Source organism: Haliotis rubra, unplaced genomic scaffold (genome assembly GCF_003918875.1).
Source record: "Haliotis rubra isolate DU_JTF1 unplaced genomic scaffold, ASM391887v1 Scf30, whole genome shotgun sequence".
In the NCBI taxonomy this organism is placed as follows: domain Eukaryota; kingdom Metazoa; phylum Mollusca; class Gastropoda; order Lepetellida; family Haliotidae; genus Haliotis; species Haliotis rubra.
This window is the reverse complement of record NW_025766969.1, coordinates 1,029,869-1,050,436: the sequence shown is the minus strand read 5'-3', so window position 1 is coordinate 1,050,436 and position 20,568 is coordinate 1,029,869. Positions and strand designations below refer to the sequence as shown.

General features: G+C 39.6%; 1 protein-coding gene across 1 annotated transcript in view; it reads right to left on the bottom strand.

Moving 5' to 3' along the window:
- Positions 1-5,880: 5,880 nt before the first annotated feature.
- The window catches only part of LOC124282566 (nucleolin-like), a 229,537-nt gene continuing 214,849 nt past the window's right edge, over positions 5,881-20,568 (bottom strand). Inside the window, exon 12 of the mRNA XM_046718576.1 lies at positions 5,881-8,579. Coding sequence (XP_046574532.1) covers positions 8,467-8,579 — 113 coding nt within the window. The 3' untranslated portion in view covers positions 5,881-8,466. The remainder of the gene's footprint in view (positions 8,580-20,568) is intronic.

The following is a 20,568-nucleotide window of genomic DNA, read 5'->3' as shown; positions in this document are numbered from 1 at the left end:
GAGATGTCATTTCTCTCCATATCAACATGGCTAGATCTATTAACGCTTATATCTATACGGAAGATTAGCCGTTTCTGTATGTTTTTTGTAATACTTACAACTACTATGGTAATTGAAGTTCCACTGTTAAGAGCTGTAACCTCCGGTTCCTAGATAGATACTGCCAGTTTTACCTTGTTTCTTACAATATTGACATGACAATAGCTATTTTGACATTTTTTTTATCTACTTTAATGATTACTATCATGACGCAGCCTTGCAGGAGCAACGTCTTCCGGATGTGTTCTGCATATTTTTTTATTTTTTTTCCTTTTATTTGTCAGGTACGTATGGTGCGTGTGTGTGAATGTGCTCCTGCTAAGTCAGTTAGACTTATTACAAATCATGAAAGATATAGATAGCAACTTCTCCTGCGGTTCCTTCAACTGTAGAGGTCTTGGTAATTTAGCCAAAAGAAGAGATGTTTTCAACTTTCTGCGTTCCAAGAACTTTTGTCTTTACTTCATCCAAGACACACATTTTACCTCTCAAGAGGAAAAACTTATTAGATCCATCTGGGGTCATGATATTATTCTTAATTGTCATTCAAGCCAGTCTAGAGGTGTGGCCTTTCTCTTGAATAAAAATACTGAATATAAGATCCATCAAGTTTATAAACATGAATCCGGTAACTTTCTTTTGATCGATATCACCCTTGATGGCTGCCGAATGTCTGCAGGTAACATCTATGGTCCAAATTCTGATTCACCAGATTTTTACAAAATGATCTTAACAAAATTAAAAGAATTTGGTAATGAATCCTGCATCCTTGGAGGTGACTTTAACCTTGTTCTCAACCAAGATAAAGACACTAATAACTACAAGAATGTTAATAATCCAAAGGCTAGAGAACAACTATTAGAACTTATAGGAGAACTGAACCTTATAGATATAGGGCGTGATAGTAACCCTGAATTAAAGCAGTACACCTGGCGGCGTACAAAACCTGTAAAACAAGCCAGATTAGACTTTTTTCTTATGTCAGAAAATCTTTATAGAGATGTATCCCAAACCAAAATAGAATCAGGCTATAGAACAGACCACTCACTTCCTAGCTTCCATTTGAATATCGAAAATACAATAAAACGAAAGACATACTGGAAGTTCAACAATTCCTTGTTGCAGGACAAGGAATATATTGAGGAAATTAAAAATACTATACATTCACTAAAAAGGGACTACGCTGTTCCAATATATAATTTTGATAACCTTCAACATGTTCCTAATCTTGATCTTGAACTCTCAATCAATGACCATCTTTTCTTGGAAACACTTCTAATGACCATTAGAGGAAAATCAATCTCGTATGCTTCATTCAAAAAGAAAGAGTTAAACAAAAAAGAAGAAAAACTAAAAATAGATATTGAAAACTTAGAGAACAAATTTGGAGAAACTATTATAGAAGAACTAGAAACTAAAAAACAAGAATTGCAACTGTTACGACAAAAAAAATTAGATGGAATCTTGGTAAGATCCAAAGCCAAATGGATTGATGAAGGGGAATGCATCAGCAAATATTTTTGTAATTTAGAGACAAAAAATTTTATAAATAAAAATATGAAGCAAATAGAAACAGCTAATGGTAAAGTATTGAATAGCGGGATGAAATCATAAATGAAGCTACAAATTTCTATCAAGCCTTGTATTCATCCAGAGAACACCTAGTGAAAGATATAAACCTCAGTAATTTACTTAGGGACCAAGATGTATGTAAAATTGAGAATCCAAATAGCATCGAAGGCCCTATTACTAAGGATGAACTTTTAACAGCATTAAAAAAATCTAAAAACAATAAGAGTCCAGGCTCAGATGGTTTTACTTATGAGTTCTTCAAATTTTTTTGGCTTTACCTTGGTGACTTTCTGCTGAGATCCCAAACTATAGTCTTGAAATTGGTCATCTGTCTATAACTCAGAAACAAGGAATAATAACATGCATCCCAAAAGGAGATAAACCGAAACAATTTCTTAAAAACTGGCGTCCAGTTACCCTACTGTATTCTACTTATAAACTGCTATCGTCTGTCATTGCAGACAGATTTAAAAAAGTCCTCCCCAACATCAGTAATGAAGATCAAACAGGATTTATGTCCGAGAGATATATTGGAGATAATATTCGTATGATTTATGACCTTCTTTTACATACAGAATCGAAGCAATTACCAGGAATGCTGTTACTCGTAGACTTTGAAAAGGCATTCGATTCAGTATCTTGGTCCTTTATTTTTAAAACATTGAAATTTTTGGGTTTTGGTGATGGTATTATTAAATGGGTTTCTATACTGTATGAAGATACTAAATCAAGTTTAGTCATAAATGGTAAAATGTCTCCGTGGATACCTATTGTAGACAAGGCGACCCTTTGTCACCATATATCTTCCTACTATGTGCTGAAATACTATCAGCTCTTATTAAAAAAAATGAAAATATAGAGGGTATAGTGGTAAATAACTTAGAATACTTGATTGCTCAATATGCAGATGACACAGAATTTATCCTGGATGGCTCAAGGAAATCGTTCGAAGGGGTCATTGACACACTAGATCTGTATGCACAAATCTCTGGACTTAATATTAACTATGATAAATCAGAAGTGATTTGGATAGGAAGTTGTAGAAATAGTAATGCTAAATTCAGACCAGACCTGAACCTACGTTGGAACCAAGAAAACTTTAAGATCTTGGGGATAATTTTCTCGACTGATATTAACAAGATGATTAAGCTAAATTATGAAAGTAAGCTATATGAAATTGAAGAGATTATTAAACGATGGATGAAGAGAACTATAACCCCTCTAGGTAAAATTGCTATTATCAAGTCACTGCTCATTTCCAAATTAAATTTCCTTTTCCTTACTCTGCCCAATCCACCTAGTGTTTTCTTTAAAAAGTTAAATAGTATGTTATTTAGTTTTCTCTGGGATAACAAACCTGACAAAATTAAACGAACAGTAGTTTGTAGACCAATTGCAGACGGTGAGCTTGCTTTCTCAGTGGATTGAACAAAACTGCTCACACACAGGTATTATTAATTTCCAGGTTGATCTGATCCTTTTTGGTTGTTCATCCACTTTTCAAACTGATGATATTTTTCATCTCATTTTGCTACTTGCCAAGTATCATATATATAGATGCAAGCTGCAAAAGAAATCACCAACCCTATCCCATTTTAAGAAAGAATTAAGATACTATTATTTGATAGAAAAAGCTAGACATTGTAAAAAAACTATGCTTAATGACTTTGAAAGGAAATGGGCCATTTATCGAAACTTAATTAATGAAGAAATATCTATTCAATAATTGAGTATGTATGTTGTGGTGTGAATGTGTGAATGAATGAAGTATTATTATTAAGCTAGGCACTCTTTTATTTAGTTATTCATTACATATGTTGTTTTTTATTATTTATTTATTAATTATTATTATTTTTTATTTTATTATTTGATTTATTTAATTTTTTTAAATTAAATTATTTATTTACTTATTTTTTTCATACCTATTCATTAAAAAAATAAAAATAAAATATATAAATATATATATCATGCTACCATGGTAACCATGCAACTATCCTTGAAGGTCCTTCTTTGCTCAGTGTGTGTTCATTGAGGTGATCATGGGTATCTCGAACCCATCACAGCTTGTGTACCAATATATCTCATACTGTTGTACAGTTTTTGAGTTCATGTATTCAACAGCAAATAAAAAAAAAAAAAAAAAACCATGGGCCAACCAAACCGGTGATTATTGGCCAACTGTGGGCCAACATATCAATGCTATATGGGTGCCACTGTAGCAGTGATCTCTTCTGCGTCATAGCTAGAGGTATGAGTTAATTCGACGAACTACCACTGAATGTAACCCAAATGATCGTTCAGCCGATTTCATTTCTCATGCTATATCCAGGGAGTACATGCACGATGGGATTGTACTAACAGGTTCATTGGAAGGGTGGATGCCCAGTCGATTGTCTAACCAGCCCGACCCTGGGATACTGATGGAGCCACGAAGGTAGAAGGATCGGCGTATGGGGATCGTGGAGCTTCAGAAACGGAACCCTTCCATAGAAGTTGATTCAATGAGCCACCACCGAAAGCACTGAAGAAATGACAAAGGTGGTAGGATCTGCGCATGGATCGCTTTCTCGCTAGAACACAGTCTGGCTTGCACTTCACTGCTCTCTTCATAATTGCAAAGAATGCAGTAGCCCCTGTTGTCATAAATCCGGTGTGCAGGCATTGCATTCTTTCCAATATGTAGTTGAAACTTCACACACAACAAATTCTCATGTGATAATGCAGTGGAACAGAACAATAACAAACGTAGTCGTCTATTGAGTTCCGAAAAACGATCTATTTACTCTAGTCAACTCCCTGTATGACGTCACTGGTCTACTATCAGGTTGATCCCAATAATAAATGGATCAATGGACAGTTAACTGAGAGTGAGCGAAATAAGTTGGAAACAGCTGACTTCATGATGTCGAGAATCTACTCTAGCTGGTAGTGAAATGGAGATGTAAGAGGAATTGTAAACCAAAAGTGACAGTGTTCTTTAATCTGATTGGTTGAAAAAAGTGAATTCATTTGGAACCTGCGGTGTTAGCTGGAGGTTTCAAATGAAATATTCCTGTGCTTCAAATACTCAATAACACACCCAGAAATTGGCCAACACATGATGTTTATCTCCTAAGTGTAGACCACCCCCCAAAAATGAAAATGACAAAACATGAAGCACTCGGTCATTCAATATCTTGTGTACCCTCCTCGTACGTCCAAGACACAGGTGCACCTTGTTCTCATGCTCCTTATCAAGTTCATAAAGGAAGCTTGCAGGATTGCATTCCATTCCTCAACTAGAACTCTGCTGAGTCCTGGGACATCTGCTGGTGCTGTGTCACGTGTGTCCACACGCGGAACGAGTTCATCTCATTCTAGCACAAGCATGCAACAAGCAACACAGTACAGCTATATCATGTGGACCATATTCTCATGGAACACGGTCACACAGGAATCAGGCTGCCTCCATACCATGCAGATCTGAACCCAATCGAACTTATATGGGGCGAATGTGAATTTTTTTTAAGCTGCCAAAAATGTGAAGTGTACTATTACTGATGCTAAGAAATTCGCAGAGGAGCGGTTTCTTGAAATTGGTGTATCGAGTAATTGCTGTGCCCATGTTGAAAAATTGGAAAGAGACTACTGGGACAGAAATATTGCAGTTGAACATGACTGAAATTGAAAAAGTGATAACTGAACTGGGTGTAGAGAGTGATACCGAGAATGAATGGATTGTGAAAGTAACTGACGTCTGTACGTTGTAAAGTTGGTAGTGAGTGAGTGAGTTCAGTTTTACGCCACACTCAGCAATATTCCAGCTATATGGCAGCGGTCTGTACCATAATCGAGTCTGGAGCAGACAATCCAGTGATCAACAGCATGAGCATCGATCTGCACAATTGGGAACCAATGACATGTGTCAAACAAGTCAGCGAGTCTGACCACCCGATCCCGTTAGTTGTTACTGAAGGCACATTCTAACCCCGGACCTTCATGGGTTGTAAAGTTAGTAAACCAAATCTAGATAGCATATGACTGTATAAACAATTCAATTAAAACATGAAATGATTGTTTTTTCAGAAGTGTTGTGCTCCGGGATAAGTTCTGTAACAAATTCATGTATGCATGAAAGCAACATTATTAACATTCTCTGCTCCCATATTTAATTAAGCTAACTCGGCCTGCCGTTTGTGCCATTTGACCTCCCGGGTCATGCACATGTAGAGTAGCTCAGGTCAAGCTGAACAAGCTGTACTCAACCAAGTATTGGATTAAAAACCAACAAACAGGACAAACATATTTATTGAAAATTCAAAGATCTGATGGTGATGTATTTCATAAACAGGGAACATAAATTATCATTTTGAAGTCTTTTTCAGGGGTATCGCCTCATGTTTTTGCTTTATACACATCTAAAAACATACATGTAAGCAGTGTTGTAAAAAGTTGTAGTTATCTTGACAGCAGCAGCACTGTGAACTACTGTAATCGTATATATTTTCACGGGGTGCAATTTTCGCGGAAAGTTCACAAAAGACCTACTAGCGCAGTAGTTTTTTCGCACATTTTAAACGCCTGAGTGGTGGTGTCCATAACAAAGTTTTCACAACCCATAGACATGCAATGATCAAAGCTAGCCGCCATAATTGAATCATATTTACTAAAATAATCAGAGAGAAGTGGGATTATACTTGTGTCAACATTGTGATTTGTGACTGATGTGAGTTTCGTTCATTTTGTGATTACGAGTAATCAGCTATCAATTAACTGACAAACTGATAACAAACAGTTGCTGATTGTGATCGCTATTACACGTAGACTAGTATATGCCTCTATTCCTTTGTATATTGTTTTGATGTTGTTATCTGAGAGAATAAACAAATTGCATGTTGTTCCTACTTGAGTATTTGTCATGACCTGACCATGAATATTTTGCTTGGTATGATTATTGACGCACAATCATTTTGCGCTAAAAGCGCGAAAATTAATCCCCACGCGAAAATAACTACGATTACAGTATGTCTTAAGCACAGAAAGAGTTTACTTCATGTGGAGTCTACAGATGTTGAACACATGTCCTCATGACAACCAGCCTAAAAGAACGATTTGAGTCCTGAACCCTGATGTGGTCATACTGTTGACTCCACAATTCTCTCCTGACTTCACCAGGTTGTGAAACAATAACATGGTGAGATGCACTGAACACATCTTTGAACACTATGTTAAGCTGCATCATGGTTTGTCAGCTTCATGTAGTTCCTGGCCATGTAGACCTTCTTGATTCATTTGACCAAGTGACAGGTTGAAAACAATGTAAATAGAAGAGATTTTGGACAGATGACTGAAGAGCAGCCTGATCAATCAGCAGTCACCAACGATCATTTGTGCAGTAACTGATGCATTAATATAATTAGCACCCACAATGTATGTCTGCATGTATAACCAACTACTGTAAGCAGGATTCTTCTATGCAAAGCTAAAAAACATCAAAACAAAAAATACAGCTGTCTAGTGAGGTTAAAACAGTAGGTGCATCAGTGAAGCAATTGCGTTATTACATCACATCCTTAACAGACAAACAGCACCTCTGCTTTTAAGAAAACTCTCACATAGTGTGTTCATGGACGTGGACTTTCCTGTCAAGGATGAGAAGCTTGCATGCAAAAGAACATTGTCTGAAGTACTTACATCTTCCTTTAGAAGGAGGACCAATTTCTGGTGTTCTCAGGTTCTTGCTTAAGATTAATGAACTTGAGAGAATACACAGCCTCTCAGAAGATGAGGTCTTTGCACAACAAAACAAGGCAAGAGTGAAACTACAACAGATTCAGTTTTTGAACATCATATAGACATAACTAGCCTACTGCACCACCCACCTGGTGTTAACGCTACAGATCATTGTAGGTCAGCAGTAAACTTAACATTCATACAAGTGAGGAGATGTGGGTGACATGTGACAAATGTTGAGCAAGGCAGAAATGTTGGCACATGAGGGAATCATGGTCTTTTCCTGAAGTATCATTCTTCAATGTCTAGATCTTTCGTTCACTTGACCGACTACTATCTGATGACTCCCACAATTCACCCCAGTGTAACCCAAGTTAACCATCGGCTCTCAACTGGCAGACTAGGAGTCAAATGTCTCTGATGACTGACTGAAATGTCTTAACTGCTGAACAATATGATTACAATGGTACACACTATTTACATTTGAGTGAGTACTATTTTACACTACTTTTTGCAATATTCCTGCAATATCACGGCCTGGGAATGGGTTTTATGAACAATGCACATGAAGTGACCAAAGAGTATTTGTCCATTTGTATTTACACCCATATGTACTGAATATTATATATTAATAGACTCACCAATTAAACATGTGTCTCCGTACCAACAGTTTTCACATGAGAGAAAAAGGTACTGTCATGGCACCATATTCTAATTTCTACATGCATTTTTATTTCTCTAGATGCACTACATTATCAGTTATCAGTTTCAGTTACGTATAGATTGGCTATCCTGCTATTAAACTTTTCCATGTTGTGAAAGATTATCACGGTTATTTGGACCCAGGTAGTGGCCAAAATGGTTTTCAAACCAAGTTTATTTAAAATTAAGCTCCATTGGTCCAGTGGTATTCTGAGGAAGGTTTACAGGCAATGCCAACATCAGACATGCAGTCCAGAACGTTAAGAGCACTTGACTTTCACTCAGGTGAGCTTACAATATTTTGAAGCCTTCAAGCAAAAAATTGAATAAGTAAGATTCTTTAAAAACATACATTTCAGAACCAATCTTCTACATTTAATGTCACACGCACGCACGCACACACACCTCTGAAATTCAACATTGGACCCATATCTAATCGTTTTATTCATCACTATTACTGCTGTCAATGTTGTTGTCACTGTTGTCACCACCACCACCAGTCTTATTGCTGCTGATTTGAGGCTGCTTTTCTTTTTTCAGCACAGGCTCTGAAACTAGAAGAAGAAGAAGGGTTTATTTTTGTATAAAGGCCATATGACCGATCGTACACTGTGGTACAATAGTGGTTTTAGTTACCATTGGCACACAACAACGCTAACAGGAGCAGAATAAACATGTTCTAAGAACTCGACAAAATTATTTATGATGTTAATGTACATATGCTGTGGAGAAAATAGTAATATCCATGGTCCGTTTTTGGAATGTAACGCCTACGCATATCCTTATAGTGTTTACAAATATAAACAATATGGATTTCATCCTCTATACTTTTACAGTGTTTACATAACACAATATCATCTTTACAAAAGGCAATACCTCTTCTAATATATTTGATGCCTAGTGTATTACATCCTGATCTAAATGATGTGAACAGATGCTTGCACTTATTACTTATGTTCAATGATATTTTTCATAGGTCAACAGAGATTTATGGGTACTATAGAAAGACAATGAAGGAACATCTAGGGAAAAATGCCACTCTTGCATAGAACAGTTGTTAATTCTTTCAGTAAACATACATAAAAGCATTTCTGTTTCACCTACATCTTGTGAAACCCAAGCAGTACCAAACACAAAATAAAATAACAAATGACTGACATGCCGAGCCCATGTGGGACGTTTCCTGAATTCAACAGATAATAAAAATAGATAACATTGAAACGGGTATCTACTTTGATGCATTCTTAATAGTCTTAGCCAGTATTTAATACATTTCACATAATAAACATTACTTAAAGGTCCCCTCCCGCATTCCCCATATGTAACAGCATTAGAATATTTGTAACTAATCTGTAGCAAAAATTTGCACAATTTTCGATGAACAATTTAAATACTTTCTCTCTTTTTAAACCCCCATATCTCAGCACATGTTAGAATTGGAACAATCTTTTTATAAAAATATGAAAACCTTCAGAGAATGACATATCATATCGTCTTATAAATGACTTAATCGGCCACAGTGCCTTATTAGCTTGTTAGATAATGTTTTACATGTCCTAGTCCAAATCAGTTTGTGAGTTATCATAAGTCCTAGATATTTATAAATATTGACAGTTTCCATTCATATGCTATTATAAAACCATGTTCCGTGTTTGGACAAGGGTCCATCCATTTTAAACACAATTATCTTACTTTTATTAATATTAACCCATTCAACACCGTAGGCCGGAAAACCGGCCAAGATGTCATGAGTCCCCAGATCAAAATGATCTATAATTTTAGGAACCTAACTAACATATGATTCGTTTATCAAATCTATCACTTTTCACAATGTCTGAAAACACTTATTAAATTTCAAATGACCATATATTATCGACAGGATTAGAACTATAAACTATTTTTTGTAATGTTATTTAAAAAAAACCCCAATTCTCGGACAATGCTTCGGCAAGGGTGCACGGCAAAGTTGTCAAAGAGCAAAGTAACGATGTTTCGAGAAAAATAATAAACAACCTGAATCAACTGAAGAATAAAATCAACAACAGTACTCATAAAAGTTGTCAAAAGTACATTATACCTTACTATTTCCATCTTTTTGAGCGATCGTGTAATGTTATTCAAGTGACATCTCGGTTTTCGTCGCCTCGAACTTCATGCTCGCACACGATGTTTAATGCTAAAATATATGCATGAAGCATTTTTGTCACAGGTCATAACCTAGCACGATATGTCCACTAAGTTCCATAATATATGTATAGGTGGTGATTTATTGCATAACACGTTCAGAATGGTGTGATTTTACCCAAAAGTTTCGTCTGAATCATTAGTTTTCGTTTACGAGGACGGTATCCATTGCTGTAATATGATTGGCTGCCTTAGGTCACGTGTACGATTTTGACCAATTACGATCCTTATATCAGACTGTGGCGTAAAAGCGTCATTAGAAACCAATTTTTATCCAATAAAATCGCTTCTTACAACTGTGAAATACACTTGGCAAGGGTAAAGTGATATTGTCGATGTTCAGAGCTTTCGAATGATACCGCCATCAAATAAATCGCCTCACATGTTATTCATACAAAGCTTTGAAAACCGAGGTATTTCCCCGTTGTATCACGTTACTGAGTGGAAAGTCACTGATATCGGGAAATAGACGTTCATACATATTATTTGAGAAATCTTTTTAAAAATAATTTTCCGATTACGTAAAAATGAAAATATAGAATAAAAAGGTAAAGGGATATTATGACATGTTACAAATGGAAAAAATGCCGCATTTTTTGCTCCCTTGGAGGTTTATCTAGACATTATAAATTGTTAAGCTTGCATTTTCATTAAAAATTAAATTAATTACGTAGTAGTTGGATTATTTGAATAATATGATCAAAAATAAATTTCACATTAATAAACAGTAGGATTAGACCTTTCAAATGGTGTATGATATGTAGTAGCAATCATGTTTTACAAGTATGTAATTTTCTGAATAAAATTGATATTTTATACTTATCCTGACTCATGCTCTTTTGCTTGTCTCCTTCCTCTTGCGAACGTTATAGGAACACTTGTATCTCCTATTGAAGCTCCCTTCAATAAAGAACAGACGTAAAATCACTACTCACCACGAGTTATCTGTGCGGCCGTTTTGGCGGGAAAGCGGCGCCACCGTACTCCCATGCTTCACTCTCTCCGAATTATGAGCCTGACACTTTAATTTACAGGGAAATCCAAAGTGTCAAGCGGGGAGGTTGGGAGGGCTTACCTCATGAGTCAGGTTAAGTATAAAATATCAATTTTATTCAGAAAATTACATATTTTTCCTTATCCTGACTCATGCTCTTTTGCCTGTAGAATCTGACGGAGTTGGTGGTGGGTCAAGCTACTTTTGGATTTCATATAGTGATTTACGTCTTGCATACCCCCCTATGGGAACTTCTGTTACTGCTAGGCTCTGCTGCTGCTGTAACCCTTCACTTCCAGTTTTTCTGATGGGGGGACCACAGTTGTTAACTTTTGGTCCTTGCTTCTGTTAACATTTCATGTGGATTTTGCAACTCCATCTCTTGATGCGAGCATCAAGTGGAGAAGCGACCCTTTCCTGTACGAGTATGTCTTTACAAGTACTGGGTCATATCACTTATGCTAGTCTGTCCTAGACTTGCATATAGACTCCAAAGCTGAACTCTCCTGAGTGTAGGCTTTTGCAAGTCATGTGGTAAAAGGGCGAGACTCCGTCTCAGCGCCTTTGTGGGACTGTCAATTGTTGTGCTACAACAAGTCTGCCGAAATGGTGAATGCCAGAGCCGTCCTCATTGGCGATGTCCCTCAGGTAGTGGTTGGCAAACACCATGTCCCATTTCCAGAAGCATCCCTCCCTTATCGTGCCGATAGAGCGATTCCCATGTAGAGCGAGCGTTGACGCCAGAGCTCTAACTTCATGTGGGTTGGAGGCTCTTTGAGGATCAAATCCTGCTGCTTTGCAGGCCCGTAGTATGACAGTTCTGATCCAGCTTGATATCTTAGTGCGGAAGACCTCCGTCTGTGTCGCTGTCGATATCGAGACGAAAAGACACTTGAATTTCCGTCTCCTGGACCTGGATCTTTGTAGATAGACTTTCAATGCTCTCACTGGGCACAAGGATAGGTCCTGCGTATCCTGTGGTCCAAGGACTGATGATAGTGTTGGGACGTGGAACTGTCTGGCTGGATGACCTGGCAGTTGATTCTTTGCTATGAAGTCCCATCTCAGTCCCATATGCACGATGTTTTGATTTTCATCAAATCGTGTTCTCTCGAAGTCCAGAGCATGTATTATCGACACCCTTGCTGCTGTTGCTATGGTTATCAGGAACAGCGTCTTCTGCGTCAAGAACTCGAATGATGTTCTCTATAATGGTTCGTAGATGTCGTAGAACTACGTTGAGGTCCCACACTGGAGCTTTAAATCTCTGTTGTTGGTCCTCCAATTAAAAAGGGCGTAGTAAGGCCAGTAACTCTGGTACTTTCGTCAGTTGCACTCGTCCTCATGGCCATAACTGACCTCAATGCCGCTAGGTATGTTGAGAGTGTTGACCCTTTTAACCGCTTTGTTTGTCTAGGTGACAAAGGTAGTCTGCCACTTGATGATGTGTCGCTTTCATGGCTGTGAAGCCGGCCCTCGAAGCGTATGTCTCGAAGCGTCGCCACTTGTCATCGTACAAGTTGCGTGTAGACTTGCGTAAAGCTAGTGTGACTGCTTTCGCTGCCCTGGCAGAATATCCTCTCTTGTTCAAGCATGCCTTGATACAGTCCACATGTGTAGCCGGAACACCTCTGGGTTGCCATGCGCCTGCTTTGTGTGAGGATGTACTAGTAGATTCGTCCACTCTGGTAGTTGCAGTTGCGGCAGTCCTAGATCTTGTATGAGAATAGGGAACCATATTCTCTCTGGCCAGTAAGGCCAAGTAGTTGTAGGACTCTCGTGTGACTGGTTTTCTGCAACACCCTTGGTATTAGAGCTGGTGGTGGAAACGCGTAAGCGTTTTAGTCCTTGCCAGGAGATGCTTAGCGTGTCCGTTGCCCATGCCCGTGGATCTGGTATTGGTGAGACGAATGTTATCAGTTGACCCATGTGGCGAAGAGGTCTATTAATGGTGCTCCCATCCTTGAAGATCTCTGGATGTAGCATCCAGTCTGTTGAGAATGGCTGCGTTGGACAGGATAGTGCATCTGCTATCACATTCTTGGCTCTTGGAATGTGGCATGCTCTGATGTGGACATTCAGGTTGACTGTTATGCTGGCCAGTTGAAAGCATAGGTCCAGAAGGTTTGCCGACCTTGTTGATCCTTCTGTGGATGTAGAACGCCACTATGGAGGTGACTGTATGTACCGTCAGATGAGCATTCAACAAAATGCTGGTCCTGTGGAGTATGGCGTTTATCACTGCTTTCATTTCCAGCATGTGGAAGTGCAGATCTTCTCTGCTATGGTCCATATCCCAGCTGACACATCGATGTCGATGTGTGCTCCCCAATCTTGGAGAGATGCGGTGTCATGTCTTGTGCTGATGTGAAAAGAACCAACAGACTCTGCCACTTCGTAGTAATAACGGAGAGAGTAGTGCTTAAGATACAAGGACTTGTATCTATATCCTACGATCTTGAAACCCTTGCCGTGTCCGTAAGGGAAATGAAGCGAAGTCCGACTCTGTGACTGCCATCGTTGTGAAGTCTATATAAAGTCGTCTGGCTGCCGCCACCTAAAGTCCGGGCCAACGTATGTTGCTGCAAGTTGTCTGAAGAATCGTCTTCAATGATGACAGGGAAGGTCTCTAACCTCATGAAGGCAGCCAAATCACATAGGTCCCGTCTAACTGGACTGTAATTGAGGCCTTCCTCGCTCGCTGACATGTTGTTGTCACTTGTAACCCATTTCTTGACCTGTCAACTACGTCCGACCTCTGCGCAGGGCGTTGTCTCTCGTGGTCCAATCAAAATAAAGCATTTTGATTCCTTTGGCTTGCCGCGCTGTGACGTCACCGGTGTAGCAGGAAAAAGGTCCTTGTAGAATCTAGTGCCGCCGTTGATATCTGATCAACTGTCGGTCTTGTCCGTAGCCTTCCGAAATTACACGAGTGACCACGTGTATCGAGGGTTGAATGGTAAACGCGCGAAATATTTCGGCGCGTAATACCGATGTGGGTAGGCTGTTTTCCTGGCTGCTGTGACTGTTACTTCAGTCCTGAAGATAATGCCGTCGCCCTTTATACAGATGATCAGCTGAAATCCTCACGTCGTCAGCTTGTAGACTGCATACATCAATGAAGCGTCGTAATTGTAGAATTAATGCTGAACTTTGTTGTAAATTCTACTCAGGGAATCGTTGACGAGTATGTATTTTCCCAGCCGTAGCAAGGCTGCTGTTGAACCACGCCATTGAGAATATCTGCAGATCTGTACGGAAGTGAAGATCTCTATATGGCCATGAGTCTTCTAATGTAGATATATCAATCTATGTGAATCCCGTCCTGGATTCAGTCTGAAGATCCGCGCCGGTGATGAATTCGGACAAGAGTACCCCTCTTGAACTCTATTACATGTCCTTCAGTCTGTGTACCGACGAAGATCTTTCCCTTCTAGGGTGACGCTATCCTGGTTGAATACCCTTGAACATCTGCGTAGCGATCTGCGTGGTGGTCAGCGTGGTGTGGCTGTATGGCGCCTTGCGTGTAGGTAATCGTCTCGTAGTCCGGGATTGCCTTCCTGGCAATATATTCCGAAATGGTGATTCCCGTGATCATCTGCGAGGCGTCGTTGATGCCCTTGATGTAGGTAGTCGGCCTGAAGATCATTTATTAGGCTCATCATCTGTTGATAGTCGCTGAAGATAGCGGCGTCCTTCGCGCAAGTTGTAGACGACATGTAGCGTTCTGTTAAGAAGCTAAGTACTGCGGCGTCTCTGCGTTGTAGATGGCCTGCGCGAATGCCTTCACGCAGGCTTGTTGACGGCATGTAGCGTTCAGTTGAGAGACTAAGTACTGCGATGTCTCTGCTTCGCTGGGGATCTGTGTGGAGACCTGCATGAGGACCTGCGTGAAGACCTGCGTGAAGACCGGCGTGGAGATCGGCCTCGCGAGTGGCCCGGCGAACTGCGTCTGTAGGGTGACCGGCGCGGAGATGAGCGACTGTGGGTTCGTGAATGTCTCGGCGAATCCCTCGACGATCTGCATCATGCGGAAGATGTCTTGGATACTGTATCTGAAGTCCTTTGCGAATGCCTTCGCGAATGCTGATCATCTGATTCCGCATCTGGGGAATGGCGACTGGTCCTTCGCAAACGCTGGTCGCCGATTCTGTATCCGGGGATGGGCGATTCCTCCTTTGCGAATGCCTCGCGAATGCTGATCATCTGATTCCGCATCTGGGAATGGCGACTGGTCCTTCGCGAACACTGGTCGTCCGATTCTGTATCCGGGGATGGGTGATTCTTCCTTCGCGGATGCTGATCGTCCGAGTCCGCCACAGGGGATGGTTGAGTCGACCTTCGCGCATGCTGGTCCTGCAGTGTAGATCTGCTGCCAGATGTCACGTTGATGAAGGGTCCCTCAGAGACGACGTCTGCATTGGAGCCTTCGCGAAGGCTCGGGACCTCTTTGTGGGCTGTGACTTCTTCTCCAGGCCGTAACGCTGCTCCATCATCTCCTGCATAAAGTCCCCCGGGTTGAAGGTCTGCGGTGGTAGTAGCGCTGCTATTTCTGCGGTGATAGCGACGTGGCCCACAGGACGCTCATCTGTTGTCAGTGTAGATACCTCGGGTACCGTGGAGATCGGCGCTGAAGTCACCATAGCTGAGACTGGTCTTTCCTTGGGATGAACCTCTGGGATGATGATCGGTTGATCATCGTAGAGTCCCTGTCATCGGGACAATCTCGGCAGAAAAGTCCTTGTAGTCTGCGCAGACGTCCCCGTAGAGTTGGTCGTCATCTGAGGGGTGTGTAGCCTTCTCTGGGTAGAGGATGGCTTCTATTCATCGTCTGCGATGATTGTAGAGCTGCCCTCTCTGCGTTGATAGCAATATGGTCCAGGGATCGCTCATCTGCCGCCCTCGGACTGCGTGCTGTATCTCTGGGATGATCAGCAGCGGCTCATCATAAATTTATCTCACTGCCATCGGGACGATGTCTGTGAGGCTTCATTCTGCGTAGAGGATGGCTTCTTCTTCTACGTCTGCGTTGAGGTGTTGTCCGATGTAAAAGCCAACGTCTTCGAAGTAATGGCGGACAACATCCCACGCCCATCCTCCGAGGACACCTCCGGCAGGTCACTTGATGGTAGTAAGTCGTCTAACAGCAGTAGCCAGCTCGTGAGCGACTCAGCCAGTTTATCCATGACTTGGAAAGTCAACTGGATTTGTTGGTAGTACGTCTAAGTACAGAGACAAATTATTTATTAAATTGAATTTCTATTAATGCTGATAAAGATTACAGCTATAGCTGAAAGTACATGTTGTTGTGCAGCTAGGGCACAGTCAATGCGGGTTAGCAGCAGCGAACCTAAACCTACAACGAAAATAGGTTTTCATGAAATGTAAACAACTGAACAAACACGGACAATTCCGTGAATAAACAGTGCTAAATACGATTAAATATCAACCATATTGTTGAAGAATACTAACTAAACCTCTATAAAAGTAGAATAGAGGAGAATAACTAAGTAATTAAAGGATATAGTGCCGTATAGGAGACACAGGCGCTCTCACAACCTGCCCACAAGGCGAAGAAGGAGAGAGTGAAGCATGGGAGTACGGTGGCACCGCTTTCCTGCCAAAACGGCCACACAGATAACTCGTGGTGAGTAGGGATTTTACGTCTGATCTTTATTGAAGGGAGCTTCAATAGGTGATACAAGTGTTCCACTAACGTTCGCAAGAGGAAGGAGAAAAGCAAAAGAGCATGAGTCAGGATAAGGAAAAATTGATATTTTCCTTGATAAACATAGGCTCCATCGATGACCTCAGAGTCTCTGGGAACTCGGTGTGATGGCAGTAAAAGCTTCTGGTTGACTGGTGTTGAAAGAGTTAGTATCCATGCCCTATTTATGGGAATACATACGCAGGGCGTCAAGGTGACGCTGTAATCTCACAACAGTATCAGCTATCAAAACCAAATCATCTGCAAATAACAGAGCAATAATATTCAACATCTTTTCGGAGATAACTATACCATCGTCAAACTTATTTTCTAAGGTCAATACAAGCTCATTAATAAAAAAGGAAAATAATACCGGACTAAGGACACAGCCTTGCTGAACCCCGCAGGCGCTATCAAAATATTCAGTTAATTTCTTACCATACTCATAGGTTACAGTGGCTTTGACATTAGTATACATATTCTTAATCAACTTGAAAAAATTACCATGGATCCCATTTTGCAAAAGAACATACAGTAATTTAAACCTATTCACCATGTCAAAGGCCTTACGAAAATCTATGAATGCAACATATATTTTCCCATTTTTACGCGTTAAATACTTCTGAATAATTGTCTGGAGAATGAAAATACTGTCCACAGTCGAATGGTCTTTCTTAAATCCGCCCTGATATTCTCCAATTATCTCACGAAGTTCCAAAAAATACCCCAATCATTTGCTCAGAAGCGAAACAAAATTTTGCTCTTTACCTTCAGGAGAGAAATCCCCCTATAATTTTTTGGGTCACATCTTTCTCATGTAGTGGGATAATAATGCCAGGAGATCATGAGCTTGGCCAACAGCCGGATGAGAGTATCTTGTTGAACAGTAATAATAAATAAGGAACTATTATACGTTCAGAAACTTTGAAGTGTGAGTGAGTTTAGTTTTACGCCGCACTCAGCAATATTCCAGCTATATGGCGGCGGTCTGTAAATAATCGAGTCTGGACCAAACAATCCAGTGATCAACAGCATGAGCATCGATCTGCACAATTGGGAACTGATGACATGTGTCAACCAAGTCAGCGAGCCTGACCACCCGATCCCGTTAAGTTGCCTCTTACGACAAGCATGAGATACTGAAGGCCAATTCTAACCCGGACCATCCTGGGTCTCAGAAACTTTGAAAAACTGCGGGAATACCATCATTGCCTGGGAATTTGTTACATTTAAGATGCCTGATTGCATTTATTACATCCTGATGTGTAAAGTCACATGATAAAATATCATCGTCATTACAACAATCAACATTAACTCATTAATGCCGAGAGACGCATATATGGGGCAAATTAATCAGCTCCTCACAGCAATGACGTGTTTATGGGGCAGGTAATTGGCAGTTTCTCACAGCGAGAGCCACATATATCCGTCAACAGAAAGCACCTCTTATTCAGCGAGAGACGGACATGTGTGTCGTACTTTCAAAAATCTCACTGTACCTATTATTTCAACCAATTTAGTAGGGCTGAGCAAATATTAGCTTTTCTTACGAGATGCTACCTTTAGTGTCAATCAGAAGAAGTATTTAAAGTGTTTTGATAGCAATTGCTAATCATTATCATAGGCTCATACAGCGTTTGGCAAATGAACACATGTCGGCGAGAAAGGGGATTATGATGTTTTTACAGAGGTAAGTGTCTGGTACTCTTCATTGGGAATGGATAATAAAATACTTCTTATGCACATTGATTGAATTAGATGTAATGGTTTCGAGGTTACTGAAGATTATATTTTCTTCAACTTCTTAATAAATAGGAAACAATATACGAAATTTCAAGGACATACAAAGAATTCAAACACAATAGAATAGTTTGAATTTACTTTTTAGGTATTATTACGTTGTCATGTTTCATATAATGAAACATAATGTATAAACACAAATAATTATACATCCAAGCTCGAATAGATGAGACATAATTGAACTTACTAATTTAAAGCTTACTGAATTGTAACTAGTTATTTTCCATACTCTAAAGTTGATAATGTTACCAGCGCCTTGAGCAAGCACTAGTTGCCTGGATATGTGCGCTATAGAAATATCGTATAACATAATACCTAATCGAATTTAAGTCGCGCCTTTGCATCGAATATAATACATGTCAGTGTTATTACAACAATGAAATCTTTTACTACGTTTGTCACAAAACACAGTAAGTTTGTAATTCAAAAACTTCTTAGATATAGACAGAAGTAATATCATAAGTTATTACATGTAAACCATACAAAGGTATTTCAAGTATTTTTGTTCAAGCTGTTAAAAGTTTCATGTTGATTTGAATTTGTCAGTTTTCTGTGCAATTTACATGAGCATTGCGTAAAAATTTCTATTTGATCTCTGTAATTATCAAATCCGGTTTAATTATCACGTGTATCAATGAACTCAGTCTCTATTGATCAATCGTCAATAAAAGCTGGATAGTATATCAGTTACGGTATCGATACACATGCGTATACAGTGATAAATCTACAAATTCAACTGCCCGAGTCCCGGGACTCACTGAGCTGAATAACTATGAGTCCCTCAGAACTTTAATGAGTCCCTAACAAAAATTAATGCCACAAATATCATTTAAGCTGGTTTATTGTTACTATAGGTTGTACAGGTGAGTCTGACAAGTCTGGGATATTTCACAGAACAGAGCTGGTAGTACCTAAATCGTAACAAATGGAGACTCTTCCATTTTAACTTGTAGTTCATACCCTATCAAATCAGACACAGATGTTAACAGATCACTGGCAGTGGTTGGAGAATGAGAGTTGATTTTACCTTCCTTGAGAATTTCAATGTCTTCGTTTTCAAATTCATATAAAAAGTCAACAAACGTTTAAACTTTGTCAGTGGGAGGTTTTCACAAGCTAACCAATGAACAGATTTCATCGAGGCGACAGCTGCTTTGTCTTGTTTTTCATACATACGTGCAGTTGCAACCTGGAAATCATCACAAAGTTTTGGAGCCTGAACGGACAGTTTATTATCATTATGATGAGATGTTTGGTCAAAGTTATACTTTAAAACTTTCTGCATTTAGCATCTTGTGTCATACCATTTTCAATACATAGTTTACAAAATATTAAATCACCTTCCCTGTCATAAGTCAGCCATAACCGATGAGTATTCGGCCAACCTGACTGAAATGTCCTAACTTTGTGTTTTCTGACAGTATCTATCTGGGCGGCATGTCGACGGCTATATTATAAAAATAACAGTAGGGCTCTACATGACCTTTGACAAGCAAATGTTTTCTTTTACTAGAAAAATAAAAAAGTTACTAGCCAGACCCATGAAATTTCACTGTAATATTTTGTGAATAAAGTTCTACAATTCCAAACAAAGTTTTGTTTTATTTCTTCACTCTGTTCAGTGATTCAAAAACAAATTACCGTATATGACCGTCTATAAGACGACCCCATGGATAAGACGATAAAATCAGTGTCAAAATGGTATGTTTCGTGCATAAGTCGATCCCCCGCGATGGGGTCCTAATCGCGGCAAACACAGACCACAGACAACTGGCAGTTACCAATAATAACTTTGGTCCACATTATTCAAAGAATTCACAATCATATATATTGTGTCTACTCACGGATCGAAACGAAG